The sequence below is a fragment of the Pseudopodoces humilis genome, chromosome 2 (assembly GCF_049639895.1).
Source record: "Pseudopodoces humilis isolate 2021_Gansu_Grassland_sample_001 chromosome 2, ASM4963989v1, whole genome shotgun sequence".
NCBI lineage: Eukaryota > Metazoa > Chordata > Aves > Passeriformes > Paridae > Pseudopodoces > Pseudopodoces humilis.
The window spans coordinates 72201223-72222641 of record NC_142201.1 but is presented as its reverse complement, the minus strand read 5'-3'; the positions used below and the strand labels follow the sequence as shown (position 1 = coordinate 72222641).

At 42.1% G+C, this 21419-nt stretch overlaps 1 protein-coding gene across 3 annotated transcripts in view; it reads left to right on the top strand.

The window, feature by feature from the left end:
• ZC3H12C (zinc finger CCCH-type containing 12C) overlaps positions 1-16243 on the top strand; it is a 44093-nt gene extending 27850 nt beyond the window's left edge. For all 3 annotated transcript variants that reach the window (XM_088051103.1, XM_014253001.2, XM_088051102.1), the window contains exons 3-6: positions 5358-5497; positions 8239-8473; positions 9309-9415; positions 10186-16243. In XM_088051103.1, coding sequence (XP_087907229.1) covers positions 5358-5497; positions 8239-8473; positions 9309-9415; positions 10186-11585 — 1882 coding nt within the window. In that variant the 3' untranslated portion in view covers positions 11586-16243. The remainder of the gene's footprint in view (positions 1-5357; positions 5498-8238; positions 8474-9308; positions 9416-10185) is intronic.
• Positions 16244-21419: the final 5176 nt, after the last annotated feature.

Genomic DNA, 21419 nt, shown 5'->3' with positions numbered 1-21419 from the left:
GCCATATGGAGTTTTGTGACAATTTAATTGTTCATTTGTTTTAAACTAACAGTGTAGCTGCATTAGCTCCTCCTCACATTGTGTTGCTGAGTTCAGTAGGCATGGTTTCATCTTGGTACCTTGATTCAGACATTCATCTTTCAGTAGCACTATCTGTCTACTTTTTTGGGTTTGAGAAGTCACTTTAAGGAGTAGATAAAAATATTTTTCCAGCAAGTAACAATCACATGGATAGGAGCTTGTCACTGGCAGCTTTGAGTGCAGCTTCTCTTTTACTGTTTTGACTTTGAGTGCTGAGTATGTGGCTCTTGCTCAGACAGAGACCCACGTGCTGTTCTGTGTGGAGACAGCACCTGCTGCACTTGTAGTGTGCTCCAGCATTGGAAGCCCTACAGGCAAAAGGTATCTTGAAATATGTGACAGCTTCCAAGGCTTTTTTTCTTTAAAACACCTCGAAGTATTGAAGTAATGTGAGCCAATGGAGAAAAAAAACACATTTGGCATCTGTTCTATCTGCTTCATGTCAGCACCAAAATATACATATATAGAGGGAACAAATGCAGGACTGATAGAAGGCTCAGGTTAATGAAAAATGGTTTGGGAGAAATGATTTCTGTGATTTGGGAATCAGTAAAGCTTTAAAAAAATTAATTAAAAAAGGATGAGGCTGGTTACAAAACTGGGCTGCCAGGGTTATGAGTCACTGATATGATACAGGATGGAAATTCTTCTCTCTCTGTGCTGTGGACTGAACACTCTTTCTCCCATGACATGATAGAAGAAAATAGTTTGGTAACTCTGTAATAACTCATACTGGGCATGTGTTTTAGTTTTGTTCTGGCTTTTAGTCAATATGCTTTTACCTGGTGTGTGGATGTGTCCAGATTCCAATTGTATAAAAATCTATATGCAACAGATGTTACTCTAGACCTCACCTCTTATCATCAATGTGCATGTTTTCTGTAGCTTTCAGAATCTGGGTGTTGGTTTGAATATTGTATTAGAGCACACTAGAAGTCTTGCAAGTATTCTAAATAGTCTTTTAAGTGTGTGTACCACAAGTCTTTCCAAGATAGTCACTAGGAAATCTAATTTGAGGTCTAGGAAGGTAACAGGGAAATTGAAAAGTGCTCTCATCAGAAGTTTTACATTTTTTACTTATTCTCCTAGCTTAAAAAATGCTTGATTGATTTTTTGCTCAGGAGACATGCTACTTTATTTTCTTTCACTTAAAAATAAAACTATGGCTATCAACAGTCAAAATACAGAAGTAGTGGTAAAAGGAATCATTCATACATGATATGAAAAAGAAACAGGTACTTCTAAAGGAATATACTTTATCTTGCAACTGAGAGTGGTAGATGAAACATAGTCAGCAAACAGAACCAAAGTACTATATACACCCAGTATCTCACCCAGGGCTACAGTTGTCAACCTGACTGGTCAGAGCTTTCTCATATTCCTAATAATTTGAAAGAGATTTTTAAAAGGACGTTTCTTGACAAAGAAGTACAGTTTCTCATCTTTTTCACAGCTAAGAAGAAGAAGAAGTCAGAAGCAGTAGCATGATTTCAGTCTTTTCACCATATGACATATAATAAAGCTGACGAAGCACAAAGATCACAAAATGAAGAGCATCAAATCTGCATAACAACACAACAAAAGAACAAATTTTAATTGCACATCTCTTTCACAGACTTTTCACTAATGGTTTAAATTCCTTGGAATTTGTATCCGCTCAGATCTGAGCTTAGGCGTGTGTCTGAAAAGGAGCGGAAAAGAAGAGTGAAGATTTATACAAGTTATAAATTCACTTGCTCAGCAGTGCAGAATAGCTGGTATGCATTGTAATGCATTCCCCACTTCTGCTTCATACAGTTTATTTAAAATTTCTATTCTGGGTGAAAGAATTTAATAGTCTGTACTTAGTTTAATAGAAAACTAAGGAGATGAACTGCCTGGTCCTCCATATGCCTTTCAAAGCATGACCTGAACTACAACCTGATGGAAAGCAGTAGGCAAGAACATATTTTTTTTTTTCCAAGAGTCACAGATTTTTTTCCTGAAATTATTTCTCAGATTTCCAGAAAGAAACATAGTGCTGCTAAAATGTAGCCTAACACACTCATTTTTCACTGTCAGGAGTGAAAAGTAGGTTTATCCACTTGAAACCATGGAGATTGTGTAGAATAATCACAGTACAGTGATTCCACTGGAATTTAATAGCTGGAACAAGATCTTCCTGATTGTTTTAAAATGGATTGCAATATGTTTATGGTTGCACCCAGCCTGCTGATAGCACGAGCAGTAACCTCTTGTCTCAGGCTTTGCAAAGGAAGCCTTATGGCTGCTCCCTGGGCATTGAATGTGCAATGTGCACCGAGTGTCCCAGTCTTGTGTTGTTGAGAGAAGATGGAATTAGACCATGGATGAAATACTGTTGGCCATTTTTGCTATGCACTGTGTGCGTGTGCACTTTAAGTGAGTCACATCTGTGTGTGGTTTGGTTTCCCATTCCTGGTAAGTTTTGAAATACACAGAGATACTACTCTTGCAGCCAAACAAGCAGAAGAATAGTTGCATAGTATAAAACAACCTAGGAAACGCCTAGGAAAAAATACTGGTCTGTGTTTTATTGTTACAGTGTTATTATGATATAATATTATATTGTGTGATATGATCACAGAAAACAGGGAATGCATTACTGCATTTTGCATATTGAGGTACATAGATATATTGTTCCTGACAGTGTTCCTAGTGTAGCCCTAAAGGCACAGAAGATGGGCTTAAACTATCCTTTGAGTACCCCATGCCAGCTAAAATGTACAAGCTTTGATCATTATGGTTGGCAACAGTTGCGATATCAGAGTATATGGTTATGTGTACAGGTACTATCTCCAGGTTCATTAGAAGAGGAAGTAGGACACTTCCTCACTTAAATGGTTAATGGTAGTGGGCTCTTCTTTTCCTTTTTCCATTTTTTTGTGTGTTTGGTTGGTTTGGTTTTTGGTTTTTTTCTTCTCCTTTTGTTGGGATCTGTGACCTTCAACAGAGCCATTGCTGAGAATGATGCTTTGTAAGAGGTGTTAGCCATGACTCACTCTCTCTTGACACAGGTGCAGGTGTACACCACCTCCTTCACAGGCTTCTGAAATCAGAACATTTTTGCAAAAGTCTTCTCACTTTTTCTTTGGCACTTTGTCTACTGCACAATTACCCAAGCTCCCACAGTGTCAAGAAAGACACAGCAGTGCTATGCTTTAGAAAGGTAGAGAAAGCAGGTATTTATTTTCCTACTGAGGGGGAAAATGTTTTTAAATAACTTTCTGGTGTTTTATTTGCCTCAAAATATGCAAGGAGAAAGGACTTCTAAAATTCCTGTGGCTTTCTGTCATGGTATTGTCCCCTTCACTAATCACAGACAAAGAATTCTCTTTTACCCTTCTGGAAAGCAGATTGTGGCATACCTGCTATACATGACAAGCCAGCCAAGTGAAAGATGATGGCTTGTTTCCATGCCCCTGTGTTTCTTCTGCTACGCAGAGCTGCAGGGTTGGGAGAGACGTCACTAAAGTTGCTTGTCTCCTGTGCATGGAGAACCTAGACAGGCCTCAGAGGAACTGTCTAACTTGTCTTGCAAAGTGTCCAATGAGGAGATCCCAAAATCCCTGGCCAGACTGTCCCACAGATAAGGGAGAAAGCTTTTACTAACATCATACTTAACTGTTCCTGACTCTAGTTAAGGACTTTTCTGTCCTTATCCAGTGGGACTATAGTGAGTTGGCTGTGGCTCCTCCCAGCAGAATGGGAGAAAAAACAGGAGGAGCAGAAGCAAGAAAAGCCATGGCTCCAAACAATGACAGCAAGATCACTCATCAAGTAATTTTCTATGTCAGACAGACTTGGCTTGGGGAATTCAATTTAATTTATAACCAGTTACTGTAAATATTTCATTCCAAATCAGGTATCATGAAACAAAAAAGACAAACATTAAGATATTTAGGGGGAAGACTGTCTCCCCTTTTCCAGGCTCACTTCACTCCAAACATGTGTCCCCCTCACTACCTCACCACAGTGTCACTCTTACGCATTGTCACGGCTGCAGGTGGCAGTCAGTCCTTCCAGAGCAGCTGTGGGCAGTGCAGGGGACGGGGTCAGAATGTCACAGTTTTTGTCTGCTGATTCTTCCTTCTTGCACTTTTCCTGTTCTTCAGTGAGCAAGTCCCTTTGGGCATGCACCTGCTCTTCATGAAGCAGCTACTCATCCTCATGCCTTGGGGTTCCCTCATTCCCATCTCCTGCACTGTGGAGCTGACTAGAGCTGGGTGTGCCCATCATGGGGCAATCCCAAATTCTTCTCACAGCAACCACCTTGCAGCTCCCTGCTCCCAGAGCCTTTCTATGGGCACCCATTGCTGTCTTCCATTTCTTACTTCCTATACATGGAAGATTGGTGGTTTGTTCTTCCACAAGCTGCTTTTTTTTCCCAGATTAGCTAAATGTGCTTCCTTCAGCCTTTCCCCATAGGTCTCCTTTCACTTTCTTTTGGATTCTTTCCTTTTCATCTATGTCTTTTATAATGTCATGCCTGAAACTGGATGTAGAAGTAGGGCAAGGACTTGTCTGACTTTAGAAAATTACATAATTGCATCTCTTGCCTTACCCCAGACAGTTATTGCACAACAGACACGTATTTTGTTTTGCTTGTCTGATCACAATTGTCTCTTCACAGCTTTTTAAATACATGTTAATTTCTCCTTCTGAAGTACGTACTAAGCACATTCTTAGTTATACCATGTTGATTTTGGACAGTCTCTCCAGTTTGCCTAATTTTTCCTGTTGAGTGACTGCCATCCCCTTGGGCTTGGCAGCCTTATCCTCTCTTTTTCCCTGTTCACACAGAATCTTGTGGAGCTCCTGCAGCAGCTGGCTCTGCTGTCCCTTCCCCTGTTGCTATGCTCACTTGTACTTGCTCATCTGCTACCATTTCCTAAACATAGTGCAGTCTCATGTTGGTATTTTGGGTCTCCTGCTTTCTCTCATCAAGTTATTGAGCTGCCTGTTATGTCCCGTACTTTTGGTTGGGCTATGACAATTTTTAAAAGCCCCTACTTATATTTTTCTTTGCTTGTCAAATCTGTGCACAGGTAATAGATATGCTTGGCAGATTTAGTAGCCTCTCCCACATTGTTTTGGAAATGATGGCTGTGTTTGGGCAAGGCTCAGACAGACTCCAAACTACCTTTACAAACAGTGGAGCAAGTGAAGAGCGTGGCTATGACATCTGCATTTTACTGAGCTCCATTTATGGTGAATACAAAAAGTCATCTAATAAAGAATTTTAATGTGTGTTTCAGCCACGGGAACAAAGAAGTATTTTCTTGTCGAGGAATCAAATTGGCAGTAGATTGGTTTTTGGAAAGAGGCCACAAGGATGTTACTGTGTTTGTGCCAGCGTGGAGGAAAGAACAGTCGAGACCAGATGCTCTTATAACAGGTAAGCTCTGTCTTTGCTTGTTTGTTCAGTGTTTTGTCCAGCAGGAGTGCTGCTGCTCAAATGAACAAGCCTTTAGCAATGGAAGGTTGTAACAGAAAGTATCACTGGTGTAGTAATTTCCTTGTGATCTATAGGCAGGAAAAAGACAAAGCAACTCCCTCTCCAAGTCCTCCTGTTCTGTTCTGCTCATCTACTCAAGTTTCCATAACGTTGCTACTTACTTCTTGAAGAATGTAATTGCCTTTTTTAAAGGCTGCTGTGTCTGTGCAGCATTAGTAGCAAAGAGGTTTGAAGTTAGTCATTTGCTGAGTATTATTTCTTTTGAGTAGATTCTGCCAGGCTGGCCTGTCACTGCCCATGTTTTGGGTTATGGGAATTATCCGGACAGGAAGGGAATGGTTCCCCTCTTTGTCATTACTATTAGCAAAATGACAGCTTTCAAAGATTTTAATTTTGAATGTGTTTACCTAGAAAAAAAAATGGAATATAGGTATTTTTTCCTTCATCAAATTAACAGGTTCTTTGTGACGGCTGGACAGACATCCTGCAACTGCCATAAAGTTGAAACAGAAAGGAATTAGGGGTTAAATAAACCCTAGAACTTGGAGAGGAGGAGGAAGGGTTTGGTTCGGTTTGTTTTTTTGGGGGGAGGGGTGTCCAACACAGCTACCATTAAGAGAGAGGAAACTTTTAAGACTTATAGCTGTCACTTCTAAAAGAATACAGACACATGTTTTGATTGCCATGTGCATTTTCAAATATCTGGAAAGATCCTCTCAACACTTCATTCCATTTGCTTGATTGCTACTACTACATAGCATGTTAACACAAGGAGACATTTGGAAAGCTGCTGTTACCCATTGGCACTGGAAGTCTGGAGCCTTTCTCTTGAAGCCATTCTCTTTAGTTGTACTAGTGTTCGGGGTATGAGAAGAGCACGGCCTAAGTAATAAAAGTTTGGCCACTCAGAATTAAATTGTGACATCTGCTTGAAGCATGCATAGGGCTAAATGTCCCAAAAGGTGTTTCAGGAAAGCGGCAAGGCTAGAATTGACCTAGCAATGGTCAATTGTCTAGCAATGAGGAATCGTTGCAGGTTATTGTATCTTCTATAAAAATTGCGTCTTCTGTTTTCCTCTAAGGATGCAGGAAGCCTTTGTGCTACCTGTAAAAATACCTGGTGCTGACACTCTGTTTCCAGAGATGCACCTGAAATACGTGGCCAGCTGGAGTTTTGAAAAAGCCCTAGATGACTAATGTGGGGATGTTTCTAGACTGTCAGCATTCGTGGAAGCCTCTTGGACTAAACAACAGCCACATCTTTCTTACCAGTACCTGCCAGTCATCACATGGCAAATTTTTTATTCTTTTTTATCAGGGAAAAAAATCACCTTCCATCTCACTCTCACTCATCATTTAGCACATTGTGGGGGGTTGAATACAAAAAGGTTGTATTTAATTTAAAATCTTGTGCTTTTTCTACTAAGCAAATAAATGCTTGTGTCAAATATATTGCTTATTTGTAATATTAATCCTGTATTTCTCCATGTTGGAATATTTATTTTTTTTTCCCAGATGGAACATGTTTCCTGTCAAGTTTCTTATGCTACAAAACAGTTGAGTTATTTGAGATCTTAACCATTACTAATAGTCATGACTCATATTCACTATGCAAGCATCTTCTGCTGGTTTAGATGCTGCCTATTTTTTTTTTTTGTGTGTGTGTATTTTTCTTTTATAGCTTGTCTGCTCCAAGGAGAGTGATAGGTATGAGAATCAACATAGAGGGTAGGTGCCCCAGTACTAGATACAACCTCCTTCGTAGCCAGAGGTCTGTGTTTCAAAGCTCCTTGGGATCTCCAGGTTCTACACAGGAAAAGGGAAAATAAAATACTTTTGGGATATGTGAGTGACAGATTGTGTAGAACAAGAAGGAACTACATAAAATGCTAAATATGCTTATTTAGAAGGATTGAAGAGAAATCTGTTTGGCTTTGATAAGAACTTATGTATAAATGTGTAAATCATTCAAGGAAATATGCAATCTAAACTATTACTGGTGTTACTAATAAAAACAAACCAAAACAAACCACCAACCTTTTTGCTGTTGGTTATAAAATGACATCAGATGTCTTTCTAGGGAATGCTGTTAATATTTGTGGAGAACCTGAGTGCTTGTACAGAACGTGGGTTTTCTAGTCCTTGTGGGTACCCCTCCCCTTGATGTGCAGAGACTTTCATGAGACAGTCCCATTAATGTGAGCTACTGGAATTCTTTCAAAAGATGTTTCTTGCTGCGTTCTACAAAGAGATGAAAAAGGTCTGTCTTTACCAAGGAGTTCAGTTATGGGAAGACCGTGGCTGTACTGGGGTATAATCTTCGTATTCAGTGGTGTTTAAAATGACCCTTTCAGTCAGAGGAGTTTTGCACCAGCGTTTTGATAAAATGTTTTTTCTTTTGAGCCACAGGAACATGAACAAGGTCCCCTGTGTTAGTTGTAGAGAAATGGTTTGGAACAGGAGGTTTTGATTTATTTTTAGGGTTTTTTGGGAGTTGCCAGCTGACTGCTGACTATAAGTTCAGATATCACATCTGGGACACCTTCTGAAGGGCTATAACCATCCAAGACATTTTTAGTCCTAAATGCTTGGATTTTCCTCCTCAAGTCTAATATCTTTAGAGATTAAACAAACTTTTTTCTTTTCTTTCTTGTTTGACTTTTGATTCTTATTCCTTGTAGATCAAGAAATCTTACGTAAATTAGAAAAGGAGAAGATTCTCGTGTTCACACCATCCCGGAGGGTGCAAGGGAGAAGGGTGGTGTGCTACGATGACCGATTTATAGTGAAGTTGGCCTTCGAGTCAGATGGCATCATTGTCTCTAACGATAACTACAGGGATCTAGCTAATGAAAAGCCAGAATGGAAGAAGTTCATAGATGAACGCTTGTTGATGTATTCTTTTGTTAATGACAAGTAAGTCATTCTGTCTTTACGTGTGCCACTAAAATAATTGAGGAAAGGACAGTTTGAAGATTTGTACGATTTTTTTATTTTACACAGAAATCATTAGGTATGTGTAGGAAAGCAAGAGGAGTAGTCAGTAAATAAATTTGGTCTTCTGATTGAAAGTACTTGGAATTGGTTTTGTAGCAATATTTTTATGTCTTTTTACATTCTTTTTTCCTCTTACGTGCTTTCCTCATACATGTATGCCAGTGTATGTTTGATATATGCTATGTTCCAGCTCTGTTGATGTACTGAGCCAACAGTTCCGAGTGCCTGTGGTTAGACTCCTAAGTCCTAGAGTCATAGAAAAATCCAAGTTGGAATGAACCTCAGGGGGTCTGTAGTTCAACTGTTTGATTAGTTCCATTTATAGTGATTGTACCCCAGCCTACAGATCAACTGCAGTTACTGCTGGTGGCTTCTTCTAATGGGAGGGACTCGGTGCTCCCCCGAGCAGGCTCTTGTGTTGAGGTACCTGAATGCTGATGCAAGAATCCTAGGCTGTCAGCACAGTTTTGCAAAGCTAGTAGTGGTGTTTTAAGAAATGGCTGCCTGTATTGCAGCCCTTACGTTTGGTTTTGGGATGGGTTATTTGCAGCCCTGCTTTGCCACAAAGCATCAGCTGAGCTGGACCAAAGGTGTCTGTAGCAGTCTAGAGGTGTCCACGCAGTCTCTTCCTGTGGCCTACCTCTCAGGCAGTACCTGCAGCAGAAGGACGGCCTTCCAAAACTATGTACTTCCAGAACTACTAAAGTATGAAAAGGCTTGTTTGCTTCCATAACACTTTGTTCTTTCTTTATAGATTTATGCCTCCTGATGATCCTCTTGGCCGCCATGGTCCAAGTCTGGACAATTTTCTTAGGAAGAAACCTATTGTGCCAGAACATAAGAAGCAACCATGTCCATATGGTAATCTGATTTAACCCATCAAATTTTATATAATGGGACTGGGTACCAAGCTCCTGCTTTATTTTAACACTGCCAAAACTGTTTAAAACTCTTTAACATTGGTTTTAATGTTGTTGTCTTAGCCTGAGACAGGTTGAACTGCTGAGCTGATGGTGGAAACTGAAGCGATTTTTTCATGTGCTACTTAAAAAACATTTCTATTTAATTTCTATTTAATTCCTTTAATTGAACTAAAGGACCAACTTAGTTAATCATTCATTGGAATAAATACAAATCAGCACCCAAATTCTGCAGATTCCAGAAGCCCTTCTCTAATGTCATGAGATATTGAGGTTTTCTTCCTGAAAATTAATTGAGCTATCTGAAGTTTAGCTACTGAGCATTCCTACAGGCATCTTGACTGAGCTGAAACCTGCTGGCCTTTTGGCTGCGGGACCTCCCTATTGAGTTTTCAGCCTTTATATTGCCTTGGCCCAACAGAGCAGGTGTGTACAGCCTCCCTGGCACTGCCACATCCAGCTCAAAATGTGGCTGGTAGTGTTGGTCTGCATTCCCAGAGCACCAGCTGCAGGACACTACCACTGCCTCTTTTTTTCCCCACAAAACAGTAGAGAAGCTCTTAGAGCACACCCTGTGTTGCACAAAACCAATCTTGTTTGCAAGATCTTTCAAATCAACAGTAAAATTTCAAATGAGGTGTATTTCTGTTATTTGATGGCTAACAGATTTTGTCTGAAGTTTTTTAAATCTGATTATGTTTGTATTAATAGGAAAGAAATGTACCTATGGACACAAATGCAAATATTATCATCCAGAAAGAGGAAATCAGCCTCAGCGATCCGTAGCTGATGAACTTCGTGCCATGTCTAGAAGCACAGCTGCCAAAACTACAAGTGAAGGAGGACTGGTAAAAAGCAATAGTGTTCCGTGTAGCACTAAAAGTGAAGGCACTTCAGAGCTGAAGCGTGCTGCTCCAAAGAGGCAATCGGATCCTAGTATAAGGACTCAAGTCTATCAAGACTTGGAGGAAAAGCTTCCCACCAAAAACAAATTGGAAACCAGGTCTGTACCTTCTTTAGTTAGTATACCAAGTTCCTCTGCTGGAAAACCCCAAAGTACTGCACCTTTAACTAACGGCCTTCCATCCGGAGTTCACTTCCCACCTCAGGATCAAAGACCACAGGGACAGTATCCTACAGTGATGATGGCAACCAAAAATCATGGAACACCAATGCCTTATGACCAGTATCCAAAATGTGAGTCTCCGGTGGATGTAGGGTATTACTCTATGCTGAGCGCGTATTCAAATCTCAGTATATCTGGACCGCGTAGTCCTGAAAGGCGCTTCTCCTTGGACACAGATTATCGGATTAGCTCTGTAGCTTCCGACTGCAGCAGCGAGGGGAGCGTCAGCTGTGGCAGTAGCGATTCCTACGTGGGTTACAGCGACCGCTCTTACATGAGTTCGCCTGACCCACAGCTGGAGGAGAACTTGAAGTGCCAACACATGCACCCCCACAGCCGCCTTAACGCTCAGCCCTTCCTACAGAGCTACCACGAGCCCCTCACTCGAGTGCAGAGCTATAGTCACGAAGAACCAAAGCATCACCACAAATCTCCCATTCCGTATATGGCTGTGCATCTGCAGCATCCAGCCGTCGGTGCTCGATCCAGTTGTCCCAACGACTACTCCGCACCTCAGGGCTCGTCTCATTCAAAGACGCTGCATCTGGGGAGAGCCCTGGTGTCCACGAGAATAGACAGCATTTCAGACTCACGTTTGTACGAAAACTCTCCGTTAAGACACAGAAAGCCTTACTCTGGCCAGGAGGGGCTGGGATGTTGGGATAGGCAGAGTTACGGGATGGATGCCTACGGCTACCGCCAGACGTACTCCTTGCCCAGCAACCCCACGCAGCCGTGCTACGAGCAGTTCGCCTTCCAAAGCCTTCCCGAGCAGCAGGACCAGCCCTGGCGCGTACCTTACTGTGGAATCCCGCAAGACCACCCCCCAAGGCTCCAAGACACCCGGGAGAAGGTTTACATTAACCTCTGCAACATCTTCCCCCCCGATCTCGTGAGGATGGTGATGAAGAAGAACCCTCATGTGACGGACGCTCAGCAGCTCGCTGCGGCCATCTTAGTGGAGAAATCTCAGCTAGGTTATTGAGAGATGACGCATCTTTGTGGTGTCTCGTAGTTTTCAGCTCAGCTAACGCTGAGGGAGGTTTGCTACAATAGCATTTGGGATCTCCTTCTCAGCAAGGAGGTTATATAGTAATCCGTTTATGTGAAATACTGTATCATGGAGTCTGTATGTATAGCCCCATGCATTGGAAGTACCAGATAAGTTTTGTGTTCTAGTTTGAAATTTTTTAAATGGCTATTTTCACATCTGGAGGATATTTCTGTTTAAATTAATATATATATATATATATATATATATATATATATATATAAAAAAAAATCTGTGGTCTCTGGTTATAATCTTTAGTGCATCAGGGGTTTATATGCAGCACTTTCTTATCATTGTTACATTTTGTTGGAATTTTTTGGTTTTGTTTTTTAACTTGCTTATCCTTGGGCTGTGAGATATTAACCTGCAGAAAGAGGATTTTGCTACTTCTGGCAGGCAATCTTCAAGCCAATTTTCAAGCCAAGTTTCTGAACTTTTTACACCACCACGAGTATGTCTGATGTATGTATGTTTGTTTGTTTGTTTGTTTTTGTGAGCTTTTTTGTGCTGTAATCACCTGTTTGTAGAAAACAAAGATTTACTGCAGCACTGACTTAACTTTTTGAAACAAGTAACTAAGTTACCAGTTAACAGTGAAATGGGTAACAATATATTGGTAATTTATAGTATGGCACTTTGTTTTGCTTTCTTTGTTTTGCTTAAATAGTTACAGGCTTTTGTTGATGCAATCAATTAGTAAGATCAGATGCAAGCAGAGGAGAAGAACTTTTTAAATTTTTTTTACTAATTTATGGGTATGTTTAAAGCCTTATTGCCTGATTTTCAAAGGTACTGAGAATTTGCAGCCCCCTGGGAAGCTAAGAGAAACTGCAAATGCTCAGAACCACCCCAAACCAGGCCATCCTGTTTCAGTTCCTGTGTGTTGTTACCCAGCTCTGTGTATTTCTGGTCAGTAGATGGGGACCTGAAATCGTAGGGCCCTGTTTAGTTGTTTTATGTTTTTCCTTTGTAGTGCTGCACAACTGTACTGGATAAAATATGCTTTTCATAAAATATTTACCTGTTTTTAAATGAATTTAATTATCTCAATGCAAGTTTTGTATTTAAGATACTGTTTGATTTCTCTTGCTATTTATCAAGGCTGGCCTGAAAAGGTTTTGTGTGTTCAGGATATGCAACATTTTTAACTGCACTATGGTAATGATATTGTAGCTCAAAATAATAACTTAAACTTTTTTTTTTTTCCTTTTTTTGGCTGGGGAGGGGAGGGTTGTGGGGAGAGAAGATACCATATGTGTTCCTGGAGTTAGTTTTTCGCTTTTTGCATTGTGTAGGCCTGATTCTTGCCACAAATAGGGTAGTTTAGACACAGACAAGGCAAGTCTGTTTTAGCATTAGTAAGGGATATTTCTGGTTTAAAGTCATGGGTTTTACTAGCACCTCTTAAGCTTTTTATATATATATGTATGAAAAATAGAAATAGTTTTTGCAAATGATGTCAGATGTACTTCCATGACATGATCAGCTGCCCACAGTTTTAGGTTTCCATCCATTGTAACGATGTTCAGTGTTAAAAAAATGTCACTCGTTTACACTATTACAGCTGATAATTTTGGTACACTCGCTGGAATTTTAAGTAAGGCCCTGAAGAACCAGAAAGTACCTTTTACTGTTGATACAAATTGTATCTTTTTAACTGAGAACTATTTTGATTTGTAGATTAGAAACACAAATGTATAATTATAACTAGTCTTTTGGGCAACATTTTATCCCTTATTTAAAAATTAGAGATTTCAGACATAGAATAGGTTTAGAAAAGTAAAAGTAGGTATTTATTTAGGTGTCTGTCTCAATTTCACGTACTAAAAGGAAAAAAATAAACTATTGGCATCTTCCTTCTAAAATCTTTGTAGTGGGAACTCACTAAAATAAAGGTAAAATGCTGCCTGAAAATGATGTCCAAGCACCTTTGAATACGAAGACGTTTTCACTACTTGTGCGACACCATGTGTTGCAGCAAGTAGGGTTTGGGTATACAGTAAATGCTTCTAAAGAGCATTGTGCTATAGACATATCCAATAATCTGAACCATGTTCAGCAAACCAATTCAGGACATGGTGCTCCTGCAGCTTCCACTGCTGGAGCGCTGCAGGTTCTGCCATTGCCTGCCCCCGTGGCAAGGCCATGGGGGCTCCACACCATCTGTCCTGCACTGTCTGTTTAGGGAGAAGACCTCTTCACATGTGGCAACAGTTTTCCCTGGATTTGGTTGGTCGCCATCCGTAGAGCATGTTTTAATGTAGAGACTGATGCAGTGCTGACGCTGAGGTTTGGACTGGGAAATGGGTCTCATCTTAGTTGTACACTAAGATTTGGTTAAATTGAATTACACTGAAGTACTACACCATAGTGTAGATGCAGCTGTTTTAATAATGCAATGATTGTGTTTGTGTTTTTAATGGGTTTCTACTTTTTTTTTTTTTTTTTTTTATGTAGGTATATACTTCTGCCAAAAGTTAAATTCCTTTAAGCATGAACTGAAACATGCATATGTAATAGAAGTGTTCTGTGTTTTTTTCTGTGATGTGGGCACCAGGATGCTCCTGCCATGCACATGTCACAGCCTGGCCTAGAGCAGGGGCTCAGCAGGCTTAGCCATTGGGATAGCAGTGCGAGGAGCTGCACTGCCCAGGCCTGAGTTACCAGTGTACATTGCCTCTGCACACAGCCAGGGCAGTACTGAATCCCCACAGGGCGGTGATCGCTGGGGAATTCATGTGATAGGTTCTGTGCTTTGCACCCAGGTGCTGAAAATGCTTTAAAAATACAAGAGCAGGAGTAATTTGGTGGATTTTAATGTTGTGCAATGATGTGCTAGTTCCCCTTAGACTCGCTTATGTTGGGTAAAGGACATTTACTGTGGACAAAATGTTTGCCTTGATACTTCCTTTTGTTTTGCTGTGGTAACAGATGGAGGAATTGTGTGTGAACATCTCCATGATGAGATCATTCTGTATGTTTAACAACTTCTAAAGAGCTCACTAGTAACAAACATGGACACAATGATGCTGGTCGAATACTGCCTTTGTCTATGTAATTGCATTGATGCAAATAACTGAACTGTAACCTCCCGTGATCCTTAAATATCAGAGGTAATTCAGTGACACTGACTTGGCCCCAGCTGAGTGCCAGAGATGCAGTGAAGGATTTAGTACCTTCAAGGCAGAGCTGTCCCTCAGCTAAGAAGGCCCTTTGTCTTCAGTACTTGAGAGATGTTTTGATACTTAGAAGAAGCTCTGTATTTTTAGATAAAATCCCAGGCTGTTATAACTGCATCAGTAATAGTATATACATATACAGTATTTTTAATGCACATACATTAGGCATTTGCCCACAACTGTTTTCAATGCAGCAACAAGTTGCAAATATTTAGAGTTTTTACGTATGTCCTGTAGATAACTAACTTGGAGCTAAATATGCCCAGGCTATGACAGTATTAATCACTTTGGTTTTTTTTATTTTTTCAAATATGTGTTTTCTATATATATATTTGTATATATACACACATATGTTTGGCAGGTGGGTTTAAGATACTGCTAATGGTCTGAAGTAGGATCATACCTTTCCAGGTGTCCTATTTTCTTTGGTATGTCTGAATTGTAGCTTGGTCCTCCACTGCAGAATAGCTCTGGGGAGAGCCAAAAGCCTGATGTGTTCATGTGACGCCCCAAAAAGAGAAGGTGTGTCGGGCTGGGGAAGCCTTCGAAGGAAACTTCTGCAAGCCTCGGTGGGTGTGGACTGTTGCTGAGATGTTGATGAACTTATGCTGTGAAAGTTGTAGCTAATGGTGAACACCTTTCCAAAAATATCAAAGCTGTCAGTGTAAACCGGAGTACCTCACTTGGAAGGGGACACTGGGGGCGTTTGCCCCAGCAGGGTGAGCGCCGGAGGACTGGACACCTTGGGTGAGAGATACTGCAGCATCTTGCCACAGTAAGAGACTACCAAAATATTTACCAGATTTATCAGTTGATGGTTTGACCAAGGTATTTTCAATGTGTAAAGCTTGAAAAAGGAGACACAATGCTTTCCTGCTCTCTGGAGCGTTTAGAAAAATACCCAACTGACTTTTCATTGCTACTGAAAATTTAAAATACTGTGCAATTTAAAAGACCATTAAAAAAAAAAAAAACTAAAAAAACCCGTAGAACTTATTTATTTACAGTGTGACTTGCTAATTTATTCGTTGCATTATAAGGCCATGGTGGAATGCCATTTGTTGAAGTTTTTTTATCATAGGAATTAAAACTGCTGAGAAGAAAAACCAATAGATTTAAACTTAAAACTCTATGGCCTTGTTTTGTTTTCTGTAAAAGGGCTGAGGTTTTATAAATGTCAAATTTCATGTTTTATAGACTTTGTAAATTTTAGAGAGGCACAGTTCAAGAACTTTGTTCAAATGAAATACATGTGGGCACATTGTTTAGCCTAATCATGTAACTAAACCTAGAATCACCTGTGTTAAATGGTTTTTCCAGCTAACCTTTTGCTCGGTAACATGAGAGATGTTCAGATTTCATCTTTAGATGTTCTAGAATACATTTCTCAAGGTTTCATCAGAAGCTGCTGACCCAGTCACATAGGAAATGCACATTTGCATGGGAAGCATCCTGCAGAATGCTGCGTTTTCCTTGCCATGCAGTACAGGGAGATGTGCCGGTGCACATCAAGTCTCTCACAGATGTTTTTAAAGGCACTAATAACTACCATGTGTGGTTCATAGTTACCACTGTGCTTGAAATAATTTTCCACCATCCATTTCCAGGTCTTAAAGGGTTGTCATAACTTTTGCTTGGAGTGTTTATTTCTCTGTCTACGCTTTAAGCCAAATGATTGCAATAGCTCTCGTTCCCAGTCACACTCAATAGTGCTGGGAGGGCTCAGTCTCCCAAACACCAACACATACGCCTGACTTCAGCAGGAGCAGAGGTGTGGGCTGGCTTGTGGTGTGAGAGAAGACCCGAGTCAGACGGGCGTGTGTGTAAGTGCAGCTGGGCTGGGACCTTGAGGAGCACAGCTGGAGAGCCACCTCCTCCCAAGCACAGAGATCTCACTGGTGCTGAGAGGTCATTTGGCCAGAATTGCCCTTTGCAGGCATTGGGAACACCTACAAACCAAATTCACTTAGATGTTTAAGCACATCCATCCTCTGTTTTTCAAAGTATACCAATCTACTCTGCCTTACAAAACAAAACCTCTCTGCTTTTTTTGTAGAGCAACCCAATTTTTTTTTTGTCTCAGATAAATTAACCATGTGAGATTGGCTGGTTGGTTACTTTTTATTTATCTAAAATACATTCTTAATGAAACTGAAATTTAAAAACTGCTTTCCCAGCATACAGTATCCTGCAAGGAAGCAATGCAGATACAGCAGCAATAATTGTATTTTGTAGCTCTTTTCCCAGTCATTATCTGTGTTGAGTAGATGAGATTTTAATATTGTCCTGAAGTTCACTCTGGCAAAACCATTAGTTAAAAATAATGTTTGGGCTACTTGATAAAGCAATTGTCGAACTGGCTCTTCATTCCTTAACTGGTTGTTCTGTATTATTTCTGTGATGTGACTATTCACATCTTAAAACCACCTCTAAACCATACAAAAAACCATGTACATGGATTCTGCTTTCAGAGAAAAAAATAAAGATTCATTTTCCTCATTGATGGGCTGGTTTTGTTTCATAAAAAATCTCTAGAGCAGTTAGCAATGAGTTATAGACAGCTTTGAGTTCCTACCTTCACAAAACCTGCAACAAAACTGCTCACTTTGAATAAACTGGAACAGTTTCAAAAACAGAAGCATGGAAAGGTTTGGTTTAGAAGGGATTTCAGAGATCATCCAGTCCCAACCCCTTGCCATGGGCAGAGACACCTTTCACTGGACCTGGTAAACCTGGCCTTGGACATCAGCAGGGATGGGGCATCCACAGCTTCCCTGGGCAACCTGTTCCAGTGTCTCACCATTGTCACAGTGAAGAATTTCTTCCTAATATCTAATCTAAACCTATTTTCTTTTAGTTTAAAACCATTGCCCCTTGTCCTATGTGCCCATTTCCCTCCTTTTTGTAATCCTCAAGATCCTAGAAGGTGCTGTAAGGCTTCCCAGAGCCTCTCTTCTCCAGGCTGAATAAACACAACTCTCTCTCTCTTTGATGAATGGACTGCTTTAACCATCCAGCTGTAACTTTTGTCTTCAGTGAGACCTCACAGCCAGTTCCATGCTTACATTCATTCCTCATTTTTGAAGAAACAGGTGTGCCGGATAATTAAGAGTTAATAAAGCCACAGTTGTGATTTGCCATGTCCCTAAACATGCTGGTTTCTTCATAGGTGATTTGCTGGCACAGGTTGGATTTCTTTTTTTCAAATTGCTTCAAGAATGCCAAATACAGTTTTTTTTGGTTTTTTTTCCTCAAAACATCAAGCTGCTGGTGTTTGTATAATCTGGTTTGGTCTCTTTGGATGGTACTCTTACCACCACCTGAGGCTTCTCCTCCATGGCTCTGCTTTCTCCCTTGGGCTGATCAAGGACTGTGAGTTTCCCCAATTTTCTCTAAATCCCATGAGATCTGCCTACATCACCTGCAGGGCAGGCCTGGAGCTCCTGTCACCAGTTTACAAATTTCTCCTGCAAAAGCTTTAACAAAATGCCCGCGAGCCTGGCAGGCATCAGAGCAGCCCCTGATGCAGGTTGAAGTATTGTGACACTGGAGATGAAAGGGCTCTGTCACTCATCCTGGAGCTGAAACCTGAACTTGACAACCTGCATGACCTTGTCTGGTGAAGCTAAGGACAGGCTGCTGTACAAACACACAGGGATGCTCCTTGTGAGACCATTTCCAAGCAGGACAAAGTGTCACTTGGGCTGCTCTGGGCAGCACCTCCAGCCTCACAGGATCTTTTAGCTCATTCTGTGCTGAAGAAACGGAAAGGACATTTAGAGGTTTTGTGTCCCGGTGCATAAACTGCCCCCTTCACTGTAACTGTAAAGAAAAGTCTGGCACAGAACTGGGCACATTATGAGCACATGCATTAAATACCACAATCGTCCTGCTCCTCAGTGTCACAGCAGAGGAGGACCTGTGTTCAGTAACCTCAGCACCCACTCCTAGGACACCTGGTGTGGCAGACCCAGCAGCATAAGTGTTGAAAAATGGTTGAAGCTGCCTTCACCAACCAGCTCTGTCACACTCCATTTCACTCAGCCTTCCCAGCAGGCTCCCACTCCTACAACCAACACCAGGGAGGAGCTGCTGCCCTGCATTTCCCTGCCCATCCTTGGGGGCATGTTCAACCCACAAGCCCGTTCAAGGAGAGCTTGGGAAAAGCTTCACGCTGAGGAAGACCTGCGTAAATCCACCTTGTAGGAGACCCAGGAGATCAGTCCTCCCTGGAGTTCTGCAGGGGAGGAGCAGGGCTGTCCCACTCCCAGCATGGGCACCAGTCGGGTGCTGGGACACACGTGAGCACGCGGTGGCAGTGGTGCAGAAGATGTTCTGGTGCCATTCCATCTGATGGTCTCTATAGCAACCATGAGGCTTTTTCTTTCCCAGCTGAACTGCCAGGAGCAGCAGGTAGATATGACAGAAATTCAACGCTGCTATTAATTTACATGAGCTGGGTGAAGCGTAAGCAAGAGGAGTGTGGGGGAGAAGGAGCTGGCAATGTTCTCCAGGCAGGTTCCTTACGCCAGCCAGGATCGCCTTACAGAGATCCCCAACTGCACCCTGGAACCAGAGATGCAGTGGTGGTTTGGGTGACCCAACATTCCAACCCACGGGAAGTGTCCTGAAAGGGGGAAAATTGCATTGGGGTCTGGCCAGGGTGCCTGGGAGAAGGAATTTTTTGGGTTTCATCCAGCTCTACAAAACTTTCAGGCATGCACAAATCTGGATTTTAACTTACATTTTACCAATTTCAGGAATAGAAATCTATTTTCCTTGTTGGGGGAATAAAAAGTGAACTGAATTCAGTGACAGAACTCCCTGTGTCAGGCAGTGTTTTGCTACCTGCTTGCTCCAGCAGCTGTTGGGGATTCTGGCATGAGTCACATTTTTGCAGAATGCCTATAACCACAGAGATGCTGAGGCTCAAACCCAGTTAAACATTTTGGGTTTTTTGGGGGGTACAGATCACGGTGAACCTTAGTACTGACCTGCCCCCAGTGTTCTGCCCTGGTCTCATCATGGTCGCAATGGTGAGGAGAGGCACATGCTCCAGGAACCAGAGAGAGGGATGATGTTATGTTTGTTTGATACCTGATTAAATGAGCTTCCCTTGGTTTCTCTGTGACTTGAAGTGATTTAATTAATGCTGAAACTCGGCATACACAGGCTATGGCAAAGCCATTCACGGTTAGCATGGGCTACATCTATAGAATTATTTCTGAGAAAGGAAAATGTCAGCATGATAAAAATGGAAAGTGTTGTTAGTGTGCCATGGGCTGCCAGGAAATGGGGCTGCTACCCTATTCTAAACCTGGATCAGACTTTTAATGGAAGTTAACTTGTTCGCCCAGCCCTTTAACATTTAAAACTAATTTAGTGGAACACCCACCCCCAGCTGAGGGCCAGCAAGTGCTGCCGCAGGAGGCAGGCAGGCAACCACCCACTAAGTCATCAGTGCACATCAACTGCGGACAGCCAAGCGGCAGCAGAACTTCAGTCAGGCCATCACAAAAAGTGGGAAGAAACCCCCAAATGTCTGCAGGTTTACAAGATTGCCCTCTGCAGCCAGGGCAGTGAGGTGGCTGAGCAGCGAGACTCAGGGTGTCTGTGCCCCAGTGACTGCTCGCACACCTGGCCAGGGCCACCTGCAGCCCAGCTGCTCCCAAATCCACACCCTGCTGCAGGCACAGATGCAAAGACCACTGGTGAATTTAGAGGAAGGACCCCAGATGAACTGCAAGGAGAAGCAAAGCTGCTGGCCCGACATCAAGTGTGGAAATTGCATGGGGGAGAGCAGGACAAGGAAGGACACCACCGTTTCAGGTACCGCTCTTTGATGCCAGCCATTTACAGGCACGATCGAATTCTCTCCTTCCCTGCAAGATAGCGTTTTTCAGCATACAACTCTGCTACAACATTTCAGACAAACATTTACCTACCGGTAAATACTAATCTGCAATTCCATCAACATCCTCACCAGGCCAAAATCCTGACTGCTGCGGTGACAGAAGCCATCTGCATCTGACCAGAGGCAGGACCGCGCCCGCCTCCCTTTCCCCGCGGGGCAGAGACTGAGACTAATTCCGGCCATTTGGGCTCATCCAAAGCGGCTGCTGCAGCAGAGCAAGCGCTGTTCCCAGGCTGGGTCCTCCAGCAGCTGCGAGGGGAGAGCTGCCACCCCTTCCCAGACCAGCTCCTGCTGGCTACTGCGAACCTGCACGTTGCAGCTAATGAGCTGCCAGTCCGACGTGTCAGAGCCAGACCAGGCCGGCTTGAGCAAGGCTACAATCAACAGTGAGAGGCAGCACAAAGCTTTCACTACATCAGAACCTCTATTTTCATGTTTGTTTTTAAACCTGACTGCTGAGCTATACTTCATCTTCCCCAGTTCCCCCTCTGCAGGACATCCACCAGAGAACTTCAACACTGACTAGAGAAGCTAAAAAGCATCCTAGGCAGCAAGGGCAGCACTAGCCAAAATCCACAGGAACGGTTTGTGGTGGTACTGAAGATATATTTGCATTAAAGGGTCTTACTGCCTACCTTTAACTGCTGGTATCTGAAGCAAGCACAGTCCCAAGGA